The sequence below is a fragment of the Macaca thibetana genome, chromosome 7 (genome assembly GCF_024542745.1).
Source record: "Macaca thibetana thibetana isolate TM-01 chromosome 7, ASM2454274v1, whole genome shotgun sequence".
Taxonomy (NCBI): Eukaryota; Metazoa; Chordata; class Mammalia; order Primates; family Cercopithecidae; genus Macaca; species Macaca thibetana.
Window position 1 is genome coordinate 161,738,031 of NC_065584.1, and position 23,712 is coordinate 161,761,742.

The following is a 23,712-nucleotide window of genomic DNA, read 5'->3' on the forward strand; positions in this document are numbered from 1 at the left end:
TTTTCTAGTTCAAATAATAATAATGAAAACTAAAGAAGTAACTTCTATTTTCTAAAGTATTACATTAAATTGCACCTAATTATGATACATATGATTTTTTAAAAATCTTTTTATTTTTATAAGAATTTAATAAAAGAAAAAACCTAAATGTCCATTTTCATACTGCTTATAAAGAACTGCCTGAAACTGGGTAATTTATAAAGGAAAGGGCTTTAATTGACTCATAGTTCAGCATGGCTGGGGAGGCCTCAGGAAACTTGCAATCATGGTGGAAGGAGAAGGGCAAGCAAGGCACCTTCTTTACAAGGCAGCAGGAAGGAGAAGTACCGAGTGTAGGGGAAAGAGCCTCTTATAAAATGATCACATTTCATGAGAACTCACTCACTGTCATGAGAACAGCATGGGGGAAACCGCCCCCATGATCCAATTACCTCCACATGGTCTCTCCCTTGACATGTGGGGATTATGGGGATTATAATTCAAGGTGAGATTTGGGTAGGGAGACAAAGTCTAATCATATCACTAAATCTCTTATCACTTTAAAAAGCCCTAATCTGCCAGTCATAACACAATAAACCCAATTTCAAATTTCACTATTACCTGAAAAAGCAAAACTAACTGTAAGGCTTTTATAAAGCCATGTGTGTATAAAAGCAACAAAAAATCATTTCTTATTTAACATACTAATCAGCCCCAAGAGGTCTAATTGCAAACGGTTTTCAGTCTATCTATTTAGGACTAAATACATCCTTTTTATTTACAAAAATGAAACTAATTTTTTAAATACATACCATCATCATCTTTGCTTTCTAGTGGAACACTCCAAGCTATTAGGTTTCTTGCTGTACGACCCTCCTCTGCAACTATTCTCCTTACTTTGTCATGACTATTGGAGCGCTGGAATGAAGCCTATGTATGGAAAAAATGGTACTTATTATATTATTAGATATTACATAAGTCAAAATATATAATATATTTAACAAAGTCATTAGTTCTCACATTTTTCTCAAAAAGAAAACACTTAAAACTAATTTGGGATTTGGTAGGTTGTTAAACAGAGAAGAGAAAGTCACAAGTCTTTTTTAGATCTAAAAACACTGAGTTTTGTAACTCTAAAAAATAAACAAATTATTTAAATAATAAATATAATCTAAGGTTTGAAAAGTGGCCTAAAGAGCACAAACACTGCTGTGGACTAATATCTGCACCATCCCTTACGCATCAACAAGTACAAGTGTGAAAGAGACCAGTTTTCACAAACATCCTATATATTTCCCCTAAAAGACCTCTTCAGCATAAAATATTTTGGAAAATCCTTTTTTTATTCCCTAAAGTAAGTCAACATTCAGTTTTTAGCTACATAATTTTATCTCCTAGTTATTAGGATTCAAATAATAATTGCTGTTAACAGGTAAATTTAAATTGCAATTTTTAAAACTCAAAATACTGCACAGAATATGTGTAATTTCTTGCTTGCTCTAGCCCCGCCTGGCCTAAAAACACGAGCCTACAGGTTCAGCCCCACCAACAACCTGTGCCAGCTGGGAGCCAGGTCCAGTAAAATAAAGGAAATTGCTTCCCCACTAATGAATGTCATATCAAAATAGTCTGTTTTCATAAGCCAAGTATCTGTGAGAAGAAAGAGATCATAAAGCACCCATATGAACACAAGGATACAGCCTGTTTATCTAATCCTTAAATCTGTGTGGGCAATCTGCCTCTTTGTGAAACAAGTTCACCACTGGGCCAGCCCAAAATCCCAGTCCAATTAGTAGGTGCCTCCATGCCCTTCTATAGTTCTTGCCAGCCTGGATTTTTAGATATCCTGGAATCCTAAGGCACAATACATTTAACAAGGTAATTACTATGTGCAAAAATATCAAGAGACTGAGGAGAATATAAAGAAATATAAAGTATTGTGCTTGTCCTCAAAGAGCTAACAATCCAAGCCAATGAAGCAAACATGTAAGAGTAAAAAATAATACATGAATTAACAAGTATAGTAGGTAGTCAGTCTCCAAAGATGCCCCTCTTGGCTCCAGTGAACCACACCTGCTGGTGTTCATGTCCTCATGTAATCCACTCCCCTTGAATATGCCTCTGTGACTTGCTTTCTGACCAATAAAATGAGGCAGAAAGGACACTGCATAACTTCTGAGACTAGGTCATTAGAAGCTTTGCAGCCTCCACCCAGTCTCTTAGAATGCGCCCTCTCTTAAAATCCAGCTGTCATTATCGGGGGAACTCAACCCGGATAATTCAACGTGGGTCCTTTTCTATTTTCCCTAAGTGTCAGCCGGTCTGTGAAATAAAGGGAAATAGTACAAAAGAGACAAATTTTGAAGCTGGGTGTCCGGGGGAGACATCACGTTGGCAGGTTCTGTGATCCCCCCAAGCCACAAAACCAGCAAGCGTTTATTAGTGATTTTCAAAAGGGGAGGGAGTGTACGAATAGGGTGTGGGTCACAGAGATCACATGCTTCACAAGGTAATAAAATATTATAAGGCAAATGGAGGCAGGGCGTGATCACAGGACCGGGGCGAAATTAAAATTGCTAATGAAGTTTTGGGGACACGTTGTCATTGATAACATCTTATCAGGAGACAGGGTTTGACAGCAGACAACCAACCGGTGGGACCAAAATTTATTAGGTGGGAATTTCCTCATCCTAATAGGCCTGGGAGCGCTATGGGAGACCGGGGTTTATTTCATCTCTTACCTACAACCGTAAAAAACAGATGTCCCCAGAGCGGCCACTTTAGAGATCTCCCCCTAGGAACGCATTCTCTTTCTCAGGGATGTTCCTTGCTGAGGAAAAGAATTCAGCAACATTTCTCCTATTTGCTTCTGAAAGAAGAGAAATATGGCTCTGTTCCGCCCAGCTCTCAGGCAGCCAGACCTAATGGTTATCTCCCTTGTTCCCTGAACATCGCTATTATCCTGTTCTTTTTTCAAGGTGCCCAGATTTCATACTGTTTAAACAATTTGTGCTGTTAACACAATCATCACAGGGTCCTGAGGCGACATACATCCTCAGCATACAAAGATGATGGGATTAAGAGATTAAAGACAGGCATAGGAAATCACAAGAGTATTGACTGGGGAAGTGATAAGTGTCCATGAAATCTTCACAATTTATGTTCAGAGACTGCAGTAAAGACAGGCGTAAGAAATTATAGAAGTATTAATTTGGGGAACTAATAAATGTCCATGAAATCTTCACAATTTACATTCTTCTGCCATGGCTTCAGCCAGTCCCTCCATTCAGGGTCCCTGACTTCCCGCAACAGTCATGCCATGAGAAGCCCAAGCCACAAGTAGAGAGACCACACACGGGCAGCACTCTGGTTGACAGGCCCTAGCTGAACTCCCAGAGGACAGCATCCTCTGCCCATTGTGTGAGTGAGCCATTTTGGACATTCCAGCCCAGCTGAGCCCCTAGAAAACTGCTGCCATGCCAGTACCCAAGCCAACATCACATCACAAAAACCACCCAGTCAACTCACAGAATGGGACAATAGGAACTAGATGAATGCACCCTAACACACAATACACACACCTGGAATTATCTGTATACAGATATTAAAAACCGTGAGTTTACACTGATTGATTTCAATCCTATGCCACAGGGCTCATTTCAGCCTTTCTCTTTGCTTGTTTGAAACTTCTTTCTCCAACATAAGATCCCAAGTTTTCATTATCTACAATCTATTTACTTATCTGTTCAATTCTAATATATACACAAAGTAGTTTCAGAATTGCTAACCCATACTCCTATGAGAAACACATTTACTAACTACATTACAGCATTTATGTATGGTTCTTATCTTTAACCTTACAATAAATTAATGTTTGCCAAAATCATGTAATTAGTTCTCATCTTCCCCTGGGAGTATGTTACTATTTGCCTTCCAGTTTGGATTCTCCCCACGTACTGGTTAATTTTTATTCTTTTGGGGAATATGTAAAGAAAAAGCACCACATTATTTTCAAATGAAGGAAATTAATGAGCAGCATCACTTCAGGGAAAGAAAAAAAGTCACTATAGTACACTCTAGAGCAAGGGTCAGCAAAGATTTTCTACAAAGGGCCAGATAATAAATATTTTTTTTACTTTAGGCTTTGCAGGCCATAAGATCTCTGTAACAACTACTCAATTTTGCCATTTTATGTGAAGCAGCATAGTCAATATGTAAACAAATAATGTGGCTGTATGGTAACAAGCCAACTGTGAGATAAACAGATACATATTACTCGTTATTCTGAAATAAATTCAAATTACTGAAAAGTTCTAAATTCACACAAAGAATATCAAACATACCCTCACACATTTTTTCCTGAAGCATTTGAGAACAATCTGCAGTTATATTCCTTGGCAGTAAATACTTCACTATGTATTTTATATATGTAAGGATACTCTCCTATATCACTATACCATAACTAACAAAATCAGGAGATTATCGCTGACACAGAATTATTATTTAAACTACAGCATTTAAATTTCACCAACCGTCCCATTAATCTCTTTGACAGTATAAAATAAAGTTGAGAAAAAGGTATAAGCCCAGTTCTCCCAGAAACTCTGCAAACCCCAAAAAGGATAAATTGTACAAAGAAAACCACACTTAAGCATTGCACAGAAAAACTGATAACATGAAACAAAGAAAAAAATCTTAAGAGTACAAAGGAGAGGGAAAAATCAACTCATTACCTTTAAAGCAATAGCAGTAAGACTGACAGCCTTGCATTGTCCAGGAAGCAATAAAAGTAATAATTTATAATAAACTCTAATAAATTGATAACTTATTGCCTATTTAGTGGTATAGTAGGGTCAAAATCCTGACTGAAAAAGGTTCAAAACAGAATGATGAGAAAAATGGAGAGAGTATTAAGATACTTTGAGTTTCGTCATAAAGGAGAATAAAGAAATAAACAGAATGGATTTTTAAGGTAAGTGATAGTATATCATACTTTCATACTGATTGGAATGATCCAGTACAGAGAGAAATTGTGTTACGATAGGAAAGAGAGAATGACAATAGGTGCTAAATCTGTGAGTGACAGGAATCAGGTTTCGGTACAAAAATGAGTAACTAACCAACTAATATCCAAACTACTAAAAAAAACAAAGATTACATTCTTCTACTCTAATTCTCTGTGATGAGAGTCTAATCCAGAACTTGTCACTTTTTACGTCTTTAACATAAACATCTGTACCCACATTCCTTCATTCCTCTGACCTTACCCTGAATATCCATGTGTCATCTACTTACCTGACTCATTAAGCTTTCACTGAAACTCACTGTCACTGTCCAAACCCCATTTAGTGTCCTCTAAATTTGCAAGTCACTTCTCTACTCATTCCCATACTTTCCAATCAACGTAACACCAGAAAACCTCCTCGTTTAGCTTAAGCACTTCTCCCATTAAGTATTAGTCAGTGCTATCTAACTTACACTGGCATCTATCATTTAGGTTACTTAACCTAAGCATTGTTCTAACCAAGAGTATCACAATTGTTTCCAGGCCAAATGAACAAGTATAAATAGGTGGCCTACTTTTCAGCTCTATTTCAGATAATTCCCTTACACAATCACCGAACATCCTGTGAGAGAGAGAGAGAAAGAGACAGAGTGAGAGTGTGTGTGGGGGGGGGGTCATAAAATTCACTATGCCATACATTATACTCTAAGTCAAGAGTCTTCACAAAATAATGAGTTTCCAAGAACTAAAATGGATAATCACAAAATAGCAATGTTGTAACACTAGACCAGAAAACTTCAAATCTAATATTCTGTACTTCCATAAACATTTCAGCTCCACTATCAATTTTACCAAGTTGGCTCTTTTGTATTTAGTATATATACATAGATACACATTCAAAGAAAAACCACTAGTTCAAGACTTTGATTTTATTCTTAGTTCCCATACTTAATAAGCAAAAACATCATAACTACTCATCTTACTACAAGATCTGATTGAAAATCATTTTTCATTTTAAAGCACAGATGCTTTTTGTAATATATGATGTATGGACTCCTTTCAGTAAAAACCCAAAAATTCTAATGATTTTTAGTAATCCAATTCTTATAAAAATGTCAGTAGTAATGTAAATAAAATAGTTTTAAGCATTTTAATATCAGTATCAGGGTCTGAAATGCAATAAATGGTTCTGAGATACTTCATAAAATAGATGTCTATTTCAAACAGTATTTTTTTTTTAACCTAGGTTATTTTCTCACAGGAGTCTTCAACAAAATATGTGTATTTTCATCCAAAGTCACAGTGTGCCACCTAGTGCTGTATGGAGATTTTACAGAGACCTGTACAAATACTTAATGTTTCGATTAAAAGTACCAGTCTTCAGTGAAAGTTTTTATGTTCAAATCTTACAGTACACAATCTAAGAAAGTAAGTGTTTAGAATAGTCACCAAAGAGGCTAGGTACTTCTAAGACTTGCTCCCAAATAAACTTCTTTCTCTTAGGTTTAAAATATCTAAATAATTTCAATTTTAACAACTTTTCCCACGATCTTGAAAAGGTTACAAGTACTATTTACTAAATATATATCTGTCTCCATAAAACTTTCTACTTTATACAACTTCTTCAAAATCCATTCATACCACTACCTGCCCATAAAATGAAATTCTTATATCTTTTTTCCAATGTTTTTCAGCTTTCTGAATAATTCAGAGAAGAACCTTTCTCTTAAATTCCCACTACTAAAGCCCTTAATACTTTGGGTAGTATGAAGATAAGATTACTAATCATGAAGCTTACCTGAGAAACCATATAATCAGTATAATTTCCCTAATATTACAGAATAAGCTGGAATCCTGTTCAGTAATTTATGATAACTTTATCAGTTTTTACCAATATTTCACACCATCTAAAGGTAAAACCATAGATGAACTAAGGATGGCTAAACTATTATAAGGGGGAAACAACCTCTCTCTTGTATGAGCTACTCTGTTCTGGAGCCTCTGTTAGAGCTCACTAGCCTATACCCTAAATAATATATCAAGTCTTATCGAGTCTATCTCCTAAACACAACTGGAGAATGTAAATCCACTACCATCACCCTAGTCCAAGCCATCATCATCTCAAATCTAAATTATTAATACTGTATCAGCCTCCATGACAGAGACTACAACATGCATCAAAACCACTTGCTTTCTTTCCTGTCACAAAGCTAGACAACACCTTCCAGTCTTTCTTGCAGACAGATGGCCATGTGACTTCTGCATGCTAGAATATAGGGGAAAATGAGGTAAGCTATGTCCAGATCTGATTTATTTTTTTTAAAGTCTCCTGCATCATCGGCTATGCTCTCTCCCTCAGTTCACCACTTACTGGCCAGATGCACAGGATCTAGCAGGACTCTCTAAAGAATGACAGAGTCAAAAGATAAAAAAAAAATTTAGTCCCATCAAAATGTGAAAGGTCACATGCTGAATACCTACACTGAACTATTAAGTGAACAAGAAATAAACTACTAATCTGTTGGTTCCCCTTCCAGTTATGAAACCATAAAAGGCATCCACATTGAAAAGGAAGAAGTCTAATTAGCCTCGTTTGCAGATGACATCTTTTACTTAGAAAAATATAAAGACAGTCAGGTGTGGTGGCTTACACCTGTAATCCCAGCACTTCGGGAGGCAGAGGCAGGGGAACTGCTTCAGCCCGGGAGCTCAAGGCTGCAGCGAGCTATGATCGCACCATTGCACTCTAGCCTGGGTGACAGAGTGAAACACTGTCTCAAAAAAAAAAAAAAAACCAAAAAACCTAAAGACTCCACCAAAATATGTTAGAACTAATTAACAAATTCAGTAAAGGTAGAGGATACAAAATCAAAATACAAAAACCAACAGTGAACAATTTAAAAAAGAAAATCAAGAAAGCAATCCCATTTACGACAGTTACAAACAACATAAAATATCTTGGAATCAATTTAAGCAAAAAAGGGAAAGATCTAGACTGATGAAAGAGAATGAGGCTATAAAAAATGGAAAGGTATTTCATGCTTATGAAATGGAAGAATACTGTTAAAACAACAATACTACCCAAAGCAATTACAGACTCAATGTAATCCCTTATCAAAATATCAATGACATTCTTTACAGAAATAGAAAAAAAAAAAATCCTAAAACTTATATGGAACACAAAATACCCCAAACAGCCAAACCTCAGCAAAAAGAATAAAGCTGGAGACATCCCAGTACCTGACTATAGTAACAAAATCAGCATGATACTGGCATAAAAACAAACACACAGACCAACGGAACAGAATAGAGAACCCAGAAATAAACATATGCATTTACAGCCAAGTAATCTTTGACAAAATTGACAGGAACATACACCAGGGAAAGAACACCCTATTCAATAAATGGTGCTGGAAAAACTGGATAACTTTATGCAAAAAAATAAAATTCCTATCTCTCACCATACCAAAAAATCAAATCAAAATGGATTAAAAACTTCAAGGTAAGACCTGAAACTATGAAACTACTAAAAGAAAACTTGTCTGGGTAAAGATAACTTGTCTAGGTAAAGACTTGTTTGTGTAAGATCTCAAAAGCACAGGCAACGAAAACAAAAACAGACAAATGAGACTATATTAACTAAAAGGATTCTGCACAACAAAGGAAATAATCAACAAAGAGACAATCCACAGAATGGAAGAAAATATTTGGAAACTACCCATCTAATAAAAGATTAATAACCAGAACATATGAGGAGCTCCAACAACTCACTAGCAAAACACAAATAATCCAAATTAAAAATGGGCAAAAGATCTAAATAGACATTTCTCAAAAGAAGGTATACAAAATGGCCAACAGATATATGAAAAAAGACTCATCACTAATCACCACAGAAATGCAAATCAAAACTACAATGAAATATCATCTCACCCAGTTAAAATGGTTTTTATCAAAAAGACAGGCAATAACATGCCACCGAGGATGTGGAAAAACAGTACACTACTAGTGGAAATGAAAATTAGTATGCCATTACAGAGAACAGTATGAAAGTTCCTCAAAAAAACTAAAAATAGACTCGACATATGATCCAGCAATTCCACTACTGGGTATATATCCAAAATAAAGGAAACTTTAATCAAAAAGATATCTGCACTCCCATGTTTACTGCATCACCATTCACATACATGGAATCAACCTAAGTGCCCATCAACAGATGAATAAAGAAAATGTATTACATATACAAAGTCGAATATCATTCAGCCATGAAAAAGAATAAAATCCTGTCATTTACAACAATATAGATGGAACTGGAGGTCATTAAGTTAAGTGAAAAAAGCCAAGCATAGAAAGAGAATTATCACATGTTCTCCCTATATGTTGGAGCTAAAAAAGTGGATCTCATGAAAATATTGAGTAGACTGGTAGTTACCCAAGGCCAGGAAAAGTAGTGGAGTGGGGTGGGAGGGGATAAAAAGTTGATTAACGGGTACAAATATATGGTTGGATAGAAAAAATAAGACCTGGTGTTAGATAGATCAGAGGGGTGACTATAGTTATAATTCTTTATTATGCATTTCAAAATAGCTAGAAGAGAATAATTTGAATATTTCCAGTGTAAAAAGACATATTTAGGTTGACAGATACAACCAAGTATACTAATTTGATCTTAACAAATGATATGAATGTAATCAATTATCACATGTACCCCCAAATTATGTACATCTCTTATGCAGCAATAAAATAAAATAAGTTATTACTGGGCATACTAGAAAACAAGTCCAAAGACTAAAAACCAAGAAAAAATACAAAAAATGAGAATATACCCACACATGAGCCAGGTAATAAAAGTTATCAGAAATAGATTTTAAAGTAACTCTAATTAATATGAACTGAAAATAAAAGGATTGAAATTTTCTGCAGAAAACTAGATACCTTAAAAAAATCAAGTAGAGGCCGGGCGCGGTGGCTCAAGCCTGTAATCCCAGCACTTTGGGAGGCCGAGACGGGCGGATCACGAGGTCAGGAGATTGAGACCATCCTGGCTAACACGGTGAAACCCGTCTCTACTAAAAAAATACAAAAAACTAGCCGCGCGAGGTGGCGGGCGCCTGTAGTCCCAGCTACTCTGGAGGCTGAGGCGGGAGAATGGCGTAAACCCAGGAGGCGGAGCTTGCGGTGAGCTGAGATCCGGCCACTGCACTCCAGCCCGGGCGACAGAGCGAGACTCTGTCTCAAAAAAAAAAAAAAAAGTAGAAATTACAAAACTGAAAAATGAAAAAACTGAAATTAAGAACTCAATGAATGGTTTAACAAGAAATTAGTGAATTAGACTAAAACATCCCAATGAAAACAGGAAAAAAAAATAGAAAAGAGCAAAAGAGACATAAGAAATTTTTAAAAAGATCAAACATAGAAGCAAAAACTGAAATCTGAGGAAAAGAGAAACAAAAATGGGATTAGAGCACATAAAGGCTAAGAACTTTCCAAAACTAACAAAAAAGATCATACCATGAATCAACAGGCACTATGAATAAAATTGTGATTTTTTTAATAAAAAAAGTAAAATAAAGAGACAAACGAAAGACATATTAGGGTAAAAAAGTACTGACAACCAAAACAAAAAAAGAAAGAAAACCTTAGAAGTAATCACAAGTAACCTCAAATTAATAAGAATAAAACTGACAAGTGACATTCTATAATAGAAACAATAAATGCAAGCCAATAAAATAATACCTTCAAAGTGAAAAAACTAAATAACTGCCACACAGAAATATGTCAAAATATCTATTTAAAAACTAATAAAAGGGCCGGGAGCCATGCCTCACGCCTGTAATCCCAGCACTTTGGGAGGCCGGGATATACTTTGTTTTTCGTATCTTTAAAATTTCATAAGATTATAGTACTTTCATATAGTTTGTATTTATACTCTTTTATTCATATTTTTACTGTTTTTTGGTGTTCATTTGCATGCAAACCTAGATTGTTATACTGCATTAGTTATAGTATAATAGTATAATATAGTATATATAGTACATAATGTAGTATAATAGTAGAATGTAGGTTTGCATGCAAACCTAGATTATTATACTATATTATTATACTAGATTAGAAAACTTTTTATACTAGAAAACAGTAATTTTCTTTCAGTACTTTAAAGGTGCTCCACTGTTTAATGACATTTATCATGTCTGTTGGAAAATCAGCTGAGTTTTTTTGTCACCCCTTTGAAGGTAATGAGCTCTTATTGTCTCTGTACACTCTTAAGATTTTCTTTGTTTCAGGTTTTCATCAGTTTTTCTGTGATATACTTATGTTTGGTTTTCTTTGTATTTATCCTGCTTAGGGGTTTGTAGAGCTTCTGGGAGAATTTGGCTGATACCTTTTGTCAGTTTTAAAGCCATTCTCTTTCAAATTTTTTTTCTGCTCCAATTTTTTTTTTGAGACGGAGTCTCGTTCTGTCACACAAGCTGGAGTGCAGTGGTGCGATTTCAGCTCACTGCAACCTCTGCCTCCTGTGAATATAAATTCAATGTTATATTGAAAGTCCTAGTCTGTGTAATAAGGTGAGAAAAAGAATAAAACAGGGAAATTACAAGCTGAACCTACAGCAGCTTGTTACACTAGAAAGTATAGAAATGCTCAAAGAATAACATGGACATACCAAATAAACTTGGCTGGGTACAGTGATTCACAACTGTAATTCCAACACTTTGGGAAGCTGAAGCAGGAGGACTGCTTGAGTCCAGGAGTTTAAGACCAGCCTGGGAAACATAGGGAGACCCCCCATCTCTACAAAAAATTTTAAAAATTGGCCCAGCTACTCAGGACACTGAGGCAGGAGGCTGGTTTGGGCCCAGGAAGTTGAGGTGGCAGTGAGCTGTAATTACACCACTGCACTCTTGCCTGGGTCACAGAGACCCTGTCTCAAAAAAAAAAAAAAAAAAATATCCAAGAGCCAGCTTAAAGTCACCCACTGGCTAATCTGGGACAATCTGAGTATCAAAATAAATAATGATAATGTCAGATTACATTAAATACAATTAAAAATCAGAGTTCAGATAACAGGAGAATGTAAGCTTTTTCCTCACAGATCTTTAACTAATGAGTAAATCATTAATGGATTCTAAACTAGTAAGTGACAGTTTGATAAGGTACTGTATATTTACACAGCCTCAAAGTGCCTCTCCACAAATTACTTACTAATATCAAAAGAGAAAACAGAAACTTTAAAGTAGAAAAGCTTGACACTACATTACACTAACAAAGTGATCAAAGTTAACAAGCAGGACGAATTCAAATCATATACCTCCTATGTGATGTATTGAGAAGGACACATCATCATTAATGTGATACTCTGCCTAAAATGCAAAACCTGAATCTAATCATGTGAAACATCACCTAAATTGAGGAGACATTCTTCAGAATAACTGTCCCGTAGTCTTCAAAAATAGCAGTCAAGAAAGAGAAAGGCTGAAGAATTGCTCCAGATTAAAGGAGAACAAACAGACCTGACAACTAAATGGATCAAGAAGAAAATAACTATAAAATACCTCATTCATATAATGACAAATTTTGAATATCCACTGTGGATTATATAATAATACAGCATGCATGTTAAATTTCCACATTTTGATCACTGAATTGTGGTCATATAAAAGAATGTCCTTAATTCTTAGTAAATATACATTGAAGTATTTAAGGATGAAGGAGTATGTTGGCTTCAAATACTCTCAAATGGTTCAGGGAGAAAAGTATATATTGATCTATGTGTGCAGGTAGATATGTGTATATGGATGGATGTATATTTACAGACACATGTGTGTTTCACACACCCAAAGAGAGAAAGGAAAGAATAAAACTAATGGGGCAAAATTAGCAATTGGTAAATCTAGCAAAAGGATATACAAGAATTCCTCATAGTCTTCTTACAACCTTTCTTAAATTTAAAATTATAATGAAATTAAAAGTTACCAAAAATGATACAGGGGAATATTTTCATGATTTTCAGGTAGAAAGAAATAATCAGGACACAAAAGGCACTAATCATAAAGGAAAAATTTAATAACCAAATTTCATTAAAATTAAGAACAGTTCCTATTCAAAAGACGGTATTAAAAAATGAAAACGCAAGCTACAAAGTAAGAGAAGTGCCAAAGGTGCCAAAGGTCTTAGACTCAAGATAAAGAACTCCTTAAATCAATTGCAAAAAAAGAAAGACACTGAGTCAAGGCCAGGCACGGTAGCTCACGCCAGTAATCCCAGGACTTTGGGAGGCCAAGGCAGGAGAATTATTTGAGCTCAGGAGTTTGAGACCAGCCTGGGCAACATAGTGAGACCCAGTCTCTATTTAAAAAAGAAAAAAAGAGAGGAAGAAGAAGACAGACACTGAGTCAAAAAAGAAGTCTACTGGGTCAATAAAAAAATGAAGAGGAAACTTGAGTACGCACTTCACAAATGATACCTAAATGGCCAATAATCAAATGAAAAAGTACTAAGAATCGGTCATCAAAATTACTAAAAAAAAATTTTTAATAAATAAATGATTATACTGTGTACTGGTGAGGATCTGGGGCAACTCCTCCCATACACTACTGACAGGAAACAAAACTGGCAGCACCACTTTGGAAATCTGGTATTATCTATAAACACATGACCTGGCCTCCAGTCTCATCTTATACTATTCTTTTCCTCCTTTGCCATGCTCCAATATCACTGACTTTCATTCAGTTCCCCATAAGCACCAAGCTCCATCCTAATTCAGGACATTTACACAGAATTATTTCTTCTATGTGGAATAATCTGCCCCTCTATAATGCACGTTTATTGGCTTCTTCCCTAGCATTCATTCTCTACATCCTCGTCTCCTAACTGTTTTTGTTGGGGTCCCTTGTGGTTCTAGATAAGCACATTTTGTCCCTAACTCCAGGGCGCAGCACAAGACCTTCCCTAAGTCAATCTGCTCACCTATCCACAACAACTGATCCAGAGGTGAGCATGTGACCTAAGGTGATCAAAATTGAGGATCTCAGATCTTTTACTGGAATGTTAAAGAAAAGACTCTCCTACTGGCCATATATTAGGGAATATACAGCTTTGAAAACTACTGCTAACCATCTAGGGATCATAAAGACAGCAAGTCTTAAAATAATGGCAACAGAACAGAAGCCAGAGTAAGTGGAGGAAAAGCAATCAAATTCTTGATGACACTGTTGAGCCATTGGATCAACTCTTATCTGAAGCCAACTCTACTTGCTACTGAAAGCATTCTTAGAAGAGTATTCCTCTTAGCCCAGCCAAAGCCTAATGATCTTTTGAATCCCAACTTAAATGTAACTTCCTAAGGCTAAGTTTTCTTCAACCCCAAGACTTGGCCAGGATTCCTTTTATATACTCAAACCAATTTGTACTCCTTTGTAATACTTAACCACAATTATATTTTAAATCATACACTTAATATGTTTATTCTGTCTTTCCATTAGACAGTAAGTTTCTGAAGGACTAGGTTTTGTTCACTACTCTATTCTGTCTAGGATGGCGCCTGGCACATAAATATGTCACGAATGAATGAACTGGCAGAATGATTTTTTTAAAAAATCAATAAACGAACATTATTGGGAAAGGAGGTGTTCTACATAAATTGATAACTGAAGTTTTCCCTGCTAAGCACAAATTCTTTTTGGTTTTACTATTTTGTATGAAAATCTCTAAACACATTTCCTTGACCTCTGCAACAGAGGCTACTAAAGAAAGCTACTCTTTTCTTGATAACTTCAGGTTATCACTATGAACACCAACTTCTATATGATACTATAATTTAATTATGCCTCAGGAGTTATAGAAATACCAAAGATAGTTGTCCTAAAATAAATGGGCACAGACAAAAGTGTTGTTAAAGATTTTTTAGTTCTTTACTTCCTGATGATTAAGTAGGACACAAAAGCTTAATTATTAATTATTTTCTCCTCTTCCCTAACAAGCTATTAGCTGTCAATTCTTATTTGCTAGGCTTATGGGAAATGTACTATTGCAGTTCTGAATAAGGAACTCAAGAATTCTGCAAGTACAGTGAATATACTTACAGTATGTGGACTATCTGTTGTGTATGATCACAGGCATTTTTCATTCACTTTCAGGTTTTTGGACATATTCCTTAGAGTCACAATTGGCAGATAAGAAAAGCTTTACTATATCTTACCTGCTAGAGTTTTAAAACAAAGATCAATAGGAAATAGTATGCAGCTATAAAAAGAAATTAAGATCTTTAACACTCTAGAATATATTGCTGAGTGAAAAAAAAAAAACCTCCCAAGATACTAAAATATATTGTCTTAGGTTCAAAAAAGAAAAACACATGTATATACATATAAATATACACATTCTTCTTTTTGAAAATATAAAGGATAAATCAAACATTAATAAAAATGATTACCCATGCACCCATTAAAATGACTACTATCAAAAAAACAGAAAATAAAAAATGTTGGCGAGGACGTGGAAAAATTGGAACACTTGTGCTCTGTTGGTGGGAATTTTACATGTTGCAGCCACTGCAGAAAACACTATGACAGTTCCTCCAAAAATTAAAAGTAGATTTACCATATTATCTAGAAGTTCCACTTCTGGTTATGTACCCAAAATAACTGAAAACAGTTCTTCACTATTTTATTTATTTATTTACTTTTTGGAGACAAGAGTCTTGCTCTGACACCCAGGCTAGAGTGCAGTTGTATGATCATGGCTCACTGCAACCTCTGCCTCCTGCATTCAAGCGATTCTCATGCCTCAGCCTCTCATGTAGCTGGGATTAAAGACGCATATCACCACGCCAGCTGATTTTTGTATTTTTAGTAGAGCCAGAGTTGGCAAAGTTGGTCTCAAACTCCTGACCTCAAGTGAGCCAACTGGCTTGGCCTTCCAAAGTGCTAGGATTACAGGTGTAAGTCATTGCGTCTGGCCTGAAAACAGTCTTGAAGAGATATTTGTACACCCATGTTCATAGCATCATCATTCACAATAGCTAAAAAGGGGAAACAGTCCAAGTGTCTGATGAATGGATAAGCAAAATGTAATATATACTGACAATAGAATATTAGTCAGTCTTAAAGAGGAAGGAAATTCTGACATATGCTACAATATGGATGAGTCTTGAAGACATTATGCTAAATGAAATAAGCCGAACACAAAAAGACAAATACTGGATGACTTCACTTATATGTGATACATAAAGCAGTCAAAATCTCAGACACAGCAAGTGGTACAGGAGCAGGGGGTAAGGGGAAATGGGAAATTATTGTTTAATGTATATAGAGTTTCAATATTGCAAGACAAGGAGTTCTGAAGATGAGTAATAGTGATAGCTGCATAACAATATGAATATACTTAATACCACTGAACTGTATACTTAAAAATGGTTCAGATGGTAAATGTCATGTTATTTGTATTAGCACAATTTAAATTTTAGAAATTACAATTAAAACAAATTTTAATGTTACCCACAAGGGAAGAAGAGAAAGAAGAGAGAAGAAAGTTTAATTTCTCTAAATGAACATTGTTTTATAGTTTGAATTTTGAACCATGTAAATGCTGCATATTAGGATGGTGGAATCTCTTTTGTCAAGATACTAAGATAGACCAGGCATAGTGGCTCATGCCTGTAATCCCAGCACTGTGGAAGAAGACCAACACAGGAGGATCACTTGAGGTCAGGAGTTCAAAACCAGCCTGGGCAACAAAGCAAGACCCTATCACTACAAAAATATAAAAAATAAAAAATCGGCCAACCGTGGTAGCATAGTTCCAAGCTACTTAGGAGGCTGAGGTGGGAGGACTGCTTGAGCCCAGGTGGTAAAAACTGCAGTGAGCTATGATTGTGCCACTGCACTCCAGACGAGGTGACAAAGAGAGACTCTGTCTCAAGAAGAAAAAAAAAAGATATTAAGAAAAAAAAAAAATCTGTCAACCTAGACTTCTATTCCCTCTAAGACCATCTTTCAAAATTAGGGTAGATTAAAAAAAAAGAAATCTTCTGGCAAACAAAAGCATAGTTTATGACCAAAAGACCCAAAAGCAGACCAACAGAAAATAACCCCAAATGACAAGATACGAAAAATCAAAACCTTAGAACTGAGGAAGAGTATGAAGTGGGGAGGGATGAGATAAGAGCACACAACAAATAGATGCTCTCCTGCTCTTTTTTTTTTCTTTTTTCTTTTTTTGAGACAGAGACTCACTCTGTCACCCAGGCTGGAGTGCAGTGGTGAGATCTTGGCTCATTGCAAGTTCCGCCTCCCGGGTTCACACCATTCTTCTGCCTCAGCCTCTCGAGTAGCTGGGCCTACAGGCGCCCGCCACCACGCCTGGCCAATTTTTTGTATTTTTAGCAGAGACGGGGTTTCACCGTGTTAGCCAGGATGGTCTTGATCTCCTGAGCTCGTGATCTGCCCATCTAGGCCTCCCAAAGTGCTGGGATTACAGGCATGAGCCACCACACCCAGCCCTTTCCTGCTCTTTCAACCAGAAGAAGGGGCTCTGCCCTGAGCCCCACACTTTAGAAGGTTGTACCTATCAAAAACACCAAAATCCAAAAGGGATCAGTAACTAATTGAGTGAACACAAATTAAGAGAGAGGGACTCACAAACTAAACTGGGTCCCCCTAGGCCAGACACAATAAGAGGAGAAGGAAGAAGGCAAATCAGCATCTGTGCTGGAAAAACCAGAGCAAGAATCTGCTTTTGATTAAGGTTAGTCACCCCAACTATCCCAAAGGAAGTATCCAGGCAGACTGGACTCCCTATATACCTACATTCCTTTCTCCTCCTCAATTTGAGTAGTTTAAGAAGATGTTTGGAATTGCCTGAAAAATGTTGAGTTAGAAAAGTAAAGTGTGGGGTACAGAAACCTGTTTTTCCCTGGCTCTCTGGGGAATTTCACATCAGTCCCCATACCAGATTCAAGACCTACCCTAGCCCAACTTCTACCCTACCTGACCCAGGGAGAGCAGATTCCTTTAAGACCCGGCTGGACCCTGGATAGGAGGCCAGGTCAGGCTGTTAGTATCCATTGATTGGTAACTATTTAATTTTAAGACATTTTAAAAGCTGGCTTCCATTTGTATTCCTAAGCTAGGTACCATAAGTGTTAGAGGCAAGCCTGAGGAGCAGCAGGGTTCCTGGGCTCTAAGGTTGAATAGTACATTCATAGTTGCTCACTTTATCACTGTGCTTTATGACAATGTGTTCCACAGGGTATCTTGAATGAAACAACTATTACATTAAAAAAGATAAAAGAAAGGAAGAAAAGAGAAAGGCAAAAAAACTAAGGCTAGTCTTTAAGCTATCACTTACCATCATTCTTTAAATTCTCTTCTATGCCAAGATCATTTATCACATAAACCCATGGAGTATGACTCCTACAATAAAAAAAATATATATGCTTAGTTATAACATTACCAGAAAACCATAATTATTCATAAAAAGATACAAATCTCATCCCCACACTTACATTAAACAACAACAACAAAAGAAAAACTGCTCCTTTATATTACCTGTTGGGGTATAATATAGCAGGCTTTAAATACTCCATGCTGAACAAGACCTCAATGCTCTCCAAAAAATAAAAATAAAATGGAAAAGGAACAGTATTAATTACATGGACATCCTAACCCAGAGGGGTTCCAAACTTTTTTACTACAACCCACAAACACATACACGTTTTATATCTTACCCAGTTCATACACGTTTAACTGAATTAAAAGTTTCGTAAAGTAACAGATGCACTCTAATATTTCCTTCTGTATTCTATTTCGGTTTTTAAATGCTGCTTTCACTGAACTGACTCACTAATGAGTCTCAACTCAGTATAGAAAACCCTTCGTAACTTCCCTTAAGAACATTCATAAACTAAGATTTTATCAGAATATCTTAATTAACAATTACATAAGGCTCTAAGTACAACAGCCCATACCTTTCAGGTAACCTATTTAATATGGCCAAACTTTTACTCAAAGAAATCCAAGTCAGGGAAACCAGACAGAACAGAAAGGGACTGGGAAATTGCTTAACAAGAAAAAAAAAAAAAAGACCTAACCCTGTATGAAGAGTCAGTGAACAAAAAAAAGAAAGTGGTAACTGGAACCAAACCTCCTTCTGGAAGAAAACCTAGATCATTTATCCTTTGTCAATAAAATATGCTCCTTTAAAATGCAGTACCAGTAAACATATGTCCAGAAAAAAACAAATGTTCACAGCAGCATTATTCATAACAGCTAAAAAGTAGAAACAACCCAAATACCCGTCAACTGATGAATGGATAAATAAAATGCATATTCACACAATGAATAAAAGGACATAAAAACGGATAAAAGACCCAAAAAAAGGAAGAAAGTGCTAATACATACTACAATACATGCTAAGTGAAAGAAGCCAGTTATAAAAGAACACAAATTGTATGATTCCACATATGTGAAATGTCCAGAACAGTCAAATCCATAATGTCAGAAAAGAGACATTGCTGAAGGCTGGGGGGTTAGGAGAAAATGAGAGTAACTGCTAATAAACACAGGGTTTCCTTAGTGGGTGATGAAAATGTTCTAAAAGTAATTATGGTGATGGCTGCAAAACTCTGTGAATATACTAAAAAACATTTTTAAATGGGGAAATTATATGGTATATGAATCATTTATCAGTAAAGCTATTCTATTTTTTTAAATGTACTACCTTTGCTCACAAACCTCCAACATCTCTCCATCTCACTCAGAGTAAAAGCCAAAGTCCTCACGGTAGCCTATCATGTCCAAAATTTTCCAATTCCATATACCCCTTCTCCCCAGCATTCATTGTACTCCAATCACACTGGCCTCCTTATGTTTCCCAGCATGCCAGACATATTCTGGCATTATGGGTTTACATGGGAGTTGGACCTCCCATGTGGAACACTCCCAATTCACTTTGCACAAATGTCACTCTCAATGAGGCCTTCCCATATAACATTCGTTAATTCATTCACTCATTTTAAGACAGGGCCTGGCTCTGTCGCCCAGACTGGAGTGCAATGGTGCAATCTTGGCTCACTGCAACCTCTGCCTCCCTGACTAAAGCCATCTTCCCACCTTAGCCTCCTGAGTAGCTGGGACTACAGGTGCACACCACCATGCCTGGGTACTTTTTTTATTTTTTGGCACAGACGGGGTTTCACCACATTGCCCAGGCTGGTCTCGAACTATTGGGCTTAAGCAATCCACCCACCTCAGTCTCCCAAAGTGCTGGGATTAAAGGCATGAGCCACCATGCACACCTGGCCCGATTTAAAATCATAACGCTACCAAACAAAGAAAAGCTGTGGGAGTTTGTCCCACCTTACAAAAAGGCTAAAAGAAGTTATTCAAGTTGAAACAAGAGAAGACTAACCATTCATTTGTTGATAGACACAAGTTGATTTCTTATCTTTACTACTGTGAATACACTGCAATAAACATATAAGTGCAGGTATCATTTTGGCATATTGATTTCCATTGGGTAGATACCCAGTAGTGGGATTGTTGGATCAAATGGTAATTCTATTTTTTAGTTTTTTAAGACATCCCCATAGTATTTTCCATAGAGGGTGTAATAATTCACATTCCCACAAAATTGTACATGAACCCTATAAATTTATACAAATTTTTTAAAAGGATGCTAACAATGTGAAAATGTATAAAAATAAAATTCACAGCTGGGCACGGTTGCTCACTCCTGTAATCCCAGCACATTGAGAGGCCGAGGTGGGCAGATCACCTGAGTTCAAGAGTTCAAGACCAGCCTGGGCAACAGGGAAAAATCCTGTCTCTACTCAAAATACAAAAATCAGCTGGGTGTGGTAGTGAGCTCCTGTAATCCCAGCTACTTGGGAGGCTGAGGCAGGAGAATTGCTTGAAACCAAGAGGCAGAGGTTGCAGTGAGCCAAGATCTCACCACTGCAATCCGGCCTGGGCAACAGAGTGAGACTCTCTCTGAAAAATAAATAAATAAAAATTAAAAAAATCAGATGCTGGCAAGGTTCTGGAGAAAAAGGAACACTTATACACTGTTGGTGGGAGTGTAAATTAAGTTCAGCCATTGAGGAAGATACTGTGGTGATTCCTCAAAGACCTAAAGACAGAAATATCATTCAATCCTATTACTGGGTATATACCCAAGGGAACATAAATCATTCTATTATAAAGACACATACACCTGTATGTTCATTACAGCACGATTCACAATAGCAAAGACATGGAATCAACCTAAATGCCCTCAATGACTGGATAAAGAAAATGTGGTACATATACAACAGGGAATATCATGGAGTCATAAAAAAGAATGAGATCATGTCATTTGCAGGTACATGAATGTAGCTAGAGGCCATTATCCATAGCCAACTAACACAGGAACAGAAAACCAAACACCGCATGTTCTCACTTATACGTGAGAGCTAAATGATGAGAACACATGGACACATAGAGGAGAACAGCATGCACTGGGGCCTTTTGGAGAGTAGAGGGTGGGAGGAGGGAGGGGATCAGGAAAAATAATTGATGGATACTAGGTTGAATACTTGGGTAGTGAAATAATCTCTACAACAAAGTCCCATGACACAAGTTTACCAACATAACAAACCTGCACTTGTACCCCTGAACTTAAAAGTTTTTTTAAAAAGTCAGAGTATGTTCCAAGATGGCCAAATAGGAACAGCTCCAGTCTGCAGCTTCCAATGTGATCAACACAGAAAACGGGTGATTTCTGCATTTCCAACTGAGGTACCTGGTTCATCTCGTTGGGACTGGTTGGACAGTAGGTACAGCCCACGGAGGGCGAGCCGAAGCAGGCCAGGGTGTTGCCTCACCTGGGAAGTGCAAGGGGTCAGGGATTTCCCCTTCCCAGCCAAGGAAAGCCGTGACAGACTGTACCTGGAAAATCGGTACACTCTCGCCCAAATACTGCGCTTTTCCCATGGTCTTAGCAACTCACAGACTAGGAGATTTTCTTCCATGCCTGGCTCAGCAGGTCCCACGCCCACGGAGCCTTGCTCACTGCTAGCGCAGCAGTCTGAGATCAACCTGCAAGGCTGCAGCCTAGTGGAGGAGGGCCATCCACCATTGCTGAGGCTTGAGTAGGTAAACAAAGCAGCCAGGAAGCTTGAACTAGGCAGAGCCCACCACAGCTCAGCAAGGCCTACTGACTATACAGACTCCACCTCTGTGGGCAGGGCATAGCTGAACAAAAAGCAGCAGACAGCTTCTGCAGACTTAAACATCCCTGTCTGATGGCTCTGAAGAAAGCAGTGGTTCTCCCAGCATGGCGTCTGAGCTCTGAGAACAGACAGGCTGCCTCCTGAAGTGGGTCCCTGACCCCCATGTAGCCTAACGGTGAGATCTCTCCCAGGAGGGGCCAACAGACACCTCATACAGGCAAGGGCCCCTTTGGGACGAAGATTTCAGAGGAAGCATCAGGCAGCAATATTTACTGTTCTGCAATATTTGCTGTTCTGTAGCCTCCACTGGTGATACCCAGGCACACAGGGTCTGGAGTGGACCTCCAGCAAACTCCAACAGACCTGCAGCTGAGGGACCTGACTGTTAGAAGGAAAACTAACAATCAAAAAGGAATAGCATCAACATCAACAAAAACAACATCCACACCAAAACCTCATCTGTAGGTTACCAACATCAAAGACCAGAGGCAGATGAAACCACAAAGATGGGGAGAAACAGAGCAGAAAAGCTGAAAATTGTTAAAAACCAGAGTGCCTCTTCTCCTCCAAAGCATCACAGCTCCTCACCAGCAACAGAACAAAGCTGGATGGAGAATGACAAGTTGACAGAAGCAGGCTTTAGAAGATCAGTAATAACAAACTTCTCCAAACTAAAGAAGCATGTTCTAACCCATTGCAAGGAAGCTAAAAACCTTGAAAAAAGGTTAGACGAATGGCTAACTAGAATGAACAGTGGAGAGAAGACCTTAAATGACCTGATGGAACTGAAAACCATGGCACGAGAACTTCGTGACGCATGCACAAGCTTCAATAGCCAATTCAATCAAGTGGAAGAAAAGATATCAGTGACTGAAGATCAAATTAACTAAATGAAGTGAGAAGATTGGACAAAAAAGAGTGAAAAAAACGAACAAAGCCTCCAAGAAATATGGACTATGTGAAAAGACCAAATCTATGTTTGATTGGTGCACCTGAAACTGATGGGGAGAATGGAATCAAGTTGGAAAACACTCTGCAGGGTATTATCCAGGAGAACTTCCCCAACCTAGCAAGGCAGGCCAACATTCAAATTCAGGAAATACAGAGAACACCACAAAGATACTCCTCGAGAAGAGAAACCCCAAGACACATAATTGTCAGATTCACAAAGGTTGAAATGAAGGAAAAAGTGTTAAGGGCAGCCAGAGAGAAAGGTCAGGTTACCCACAAAGGGAAGCCCATCAGACTAACAGCAGATCTCTTGGCAGAAACCCTACAAGGCAAAAGAGAGTATTTGACAATATTCAACATTCCTAAAGAATTTTCAACCCATAATTTCATATCCAGTGAAACTAAGCTTCTTAAGTAAAGGAGAAATCCTTTATAGACAAGCAAATGCTGAGAGATTTTGTTGCCATCAGGCCTGCCTTACAAGAGCTCCTGAAGGAAGCACTAAACATGGAAAAGACAACCGGTGCCAGCCACTGCAAAAACATGCCAAATGGTAAAGACCATCGATGCT

General features: G+C 37.4%; 2 protein-coding genes across 9 annotated transcripts in view; one reads left to right on the forward strand and one right to left on the reverse strand.

The window, feature by feature from the left end:
* The window catches only part of SCAPER (S-phase cyclin A associated protein in the ER), a 571,361-nt gene that overhangs the window by 532,880 nt on the left and 14,769 nt on the right, over positions 1-23,712 (reverse strand). For 3 of the 8 annotated variants that reach the window (XM_050799824.1, XM_050799823.1, XM_050799825.1), the window contains exons 2-3: positions 18,329-18,393; positions 792-909 (exon numbers count right to left, since the gene is read on the reverse strand). In XM_050799824.1, the coding sequence (XP_050655781.1) occupies positions 792-909; positions 18,329-18,334 (124 nt within the window). In that variant the 5' untranslated portion in view covers positions 18,335-18,393. Of the gene's footprint in view, positions 1-791; positions 910-5,274; positions 5,937-18,328; positions 18,394-18,528; positions 19,324-23,712 lie in introns of those variants that run through there. The other 5 variants (XM_050799826.1, XM_050799827.1, XM_050799822.1 and 2 more) reach the window with 4 other exon arrangements.
* Positions 1-23,712, forward strand: part of RCN2 (reticulocalbin 2) — a 466,582-nt gene that overhangs the window by 375,407 nt on the left and 67,463 nt on the right. The window lies entirely within an intron of this gene.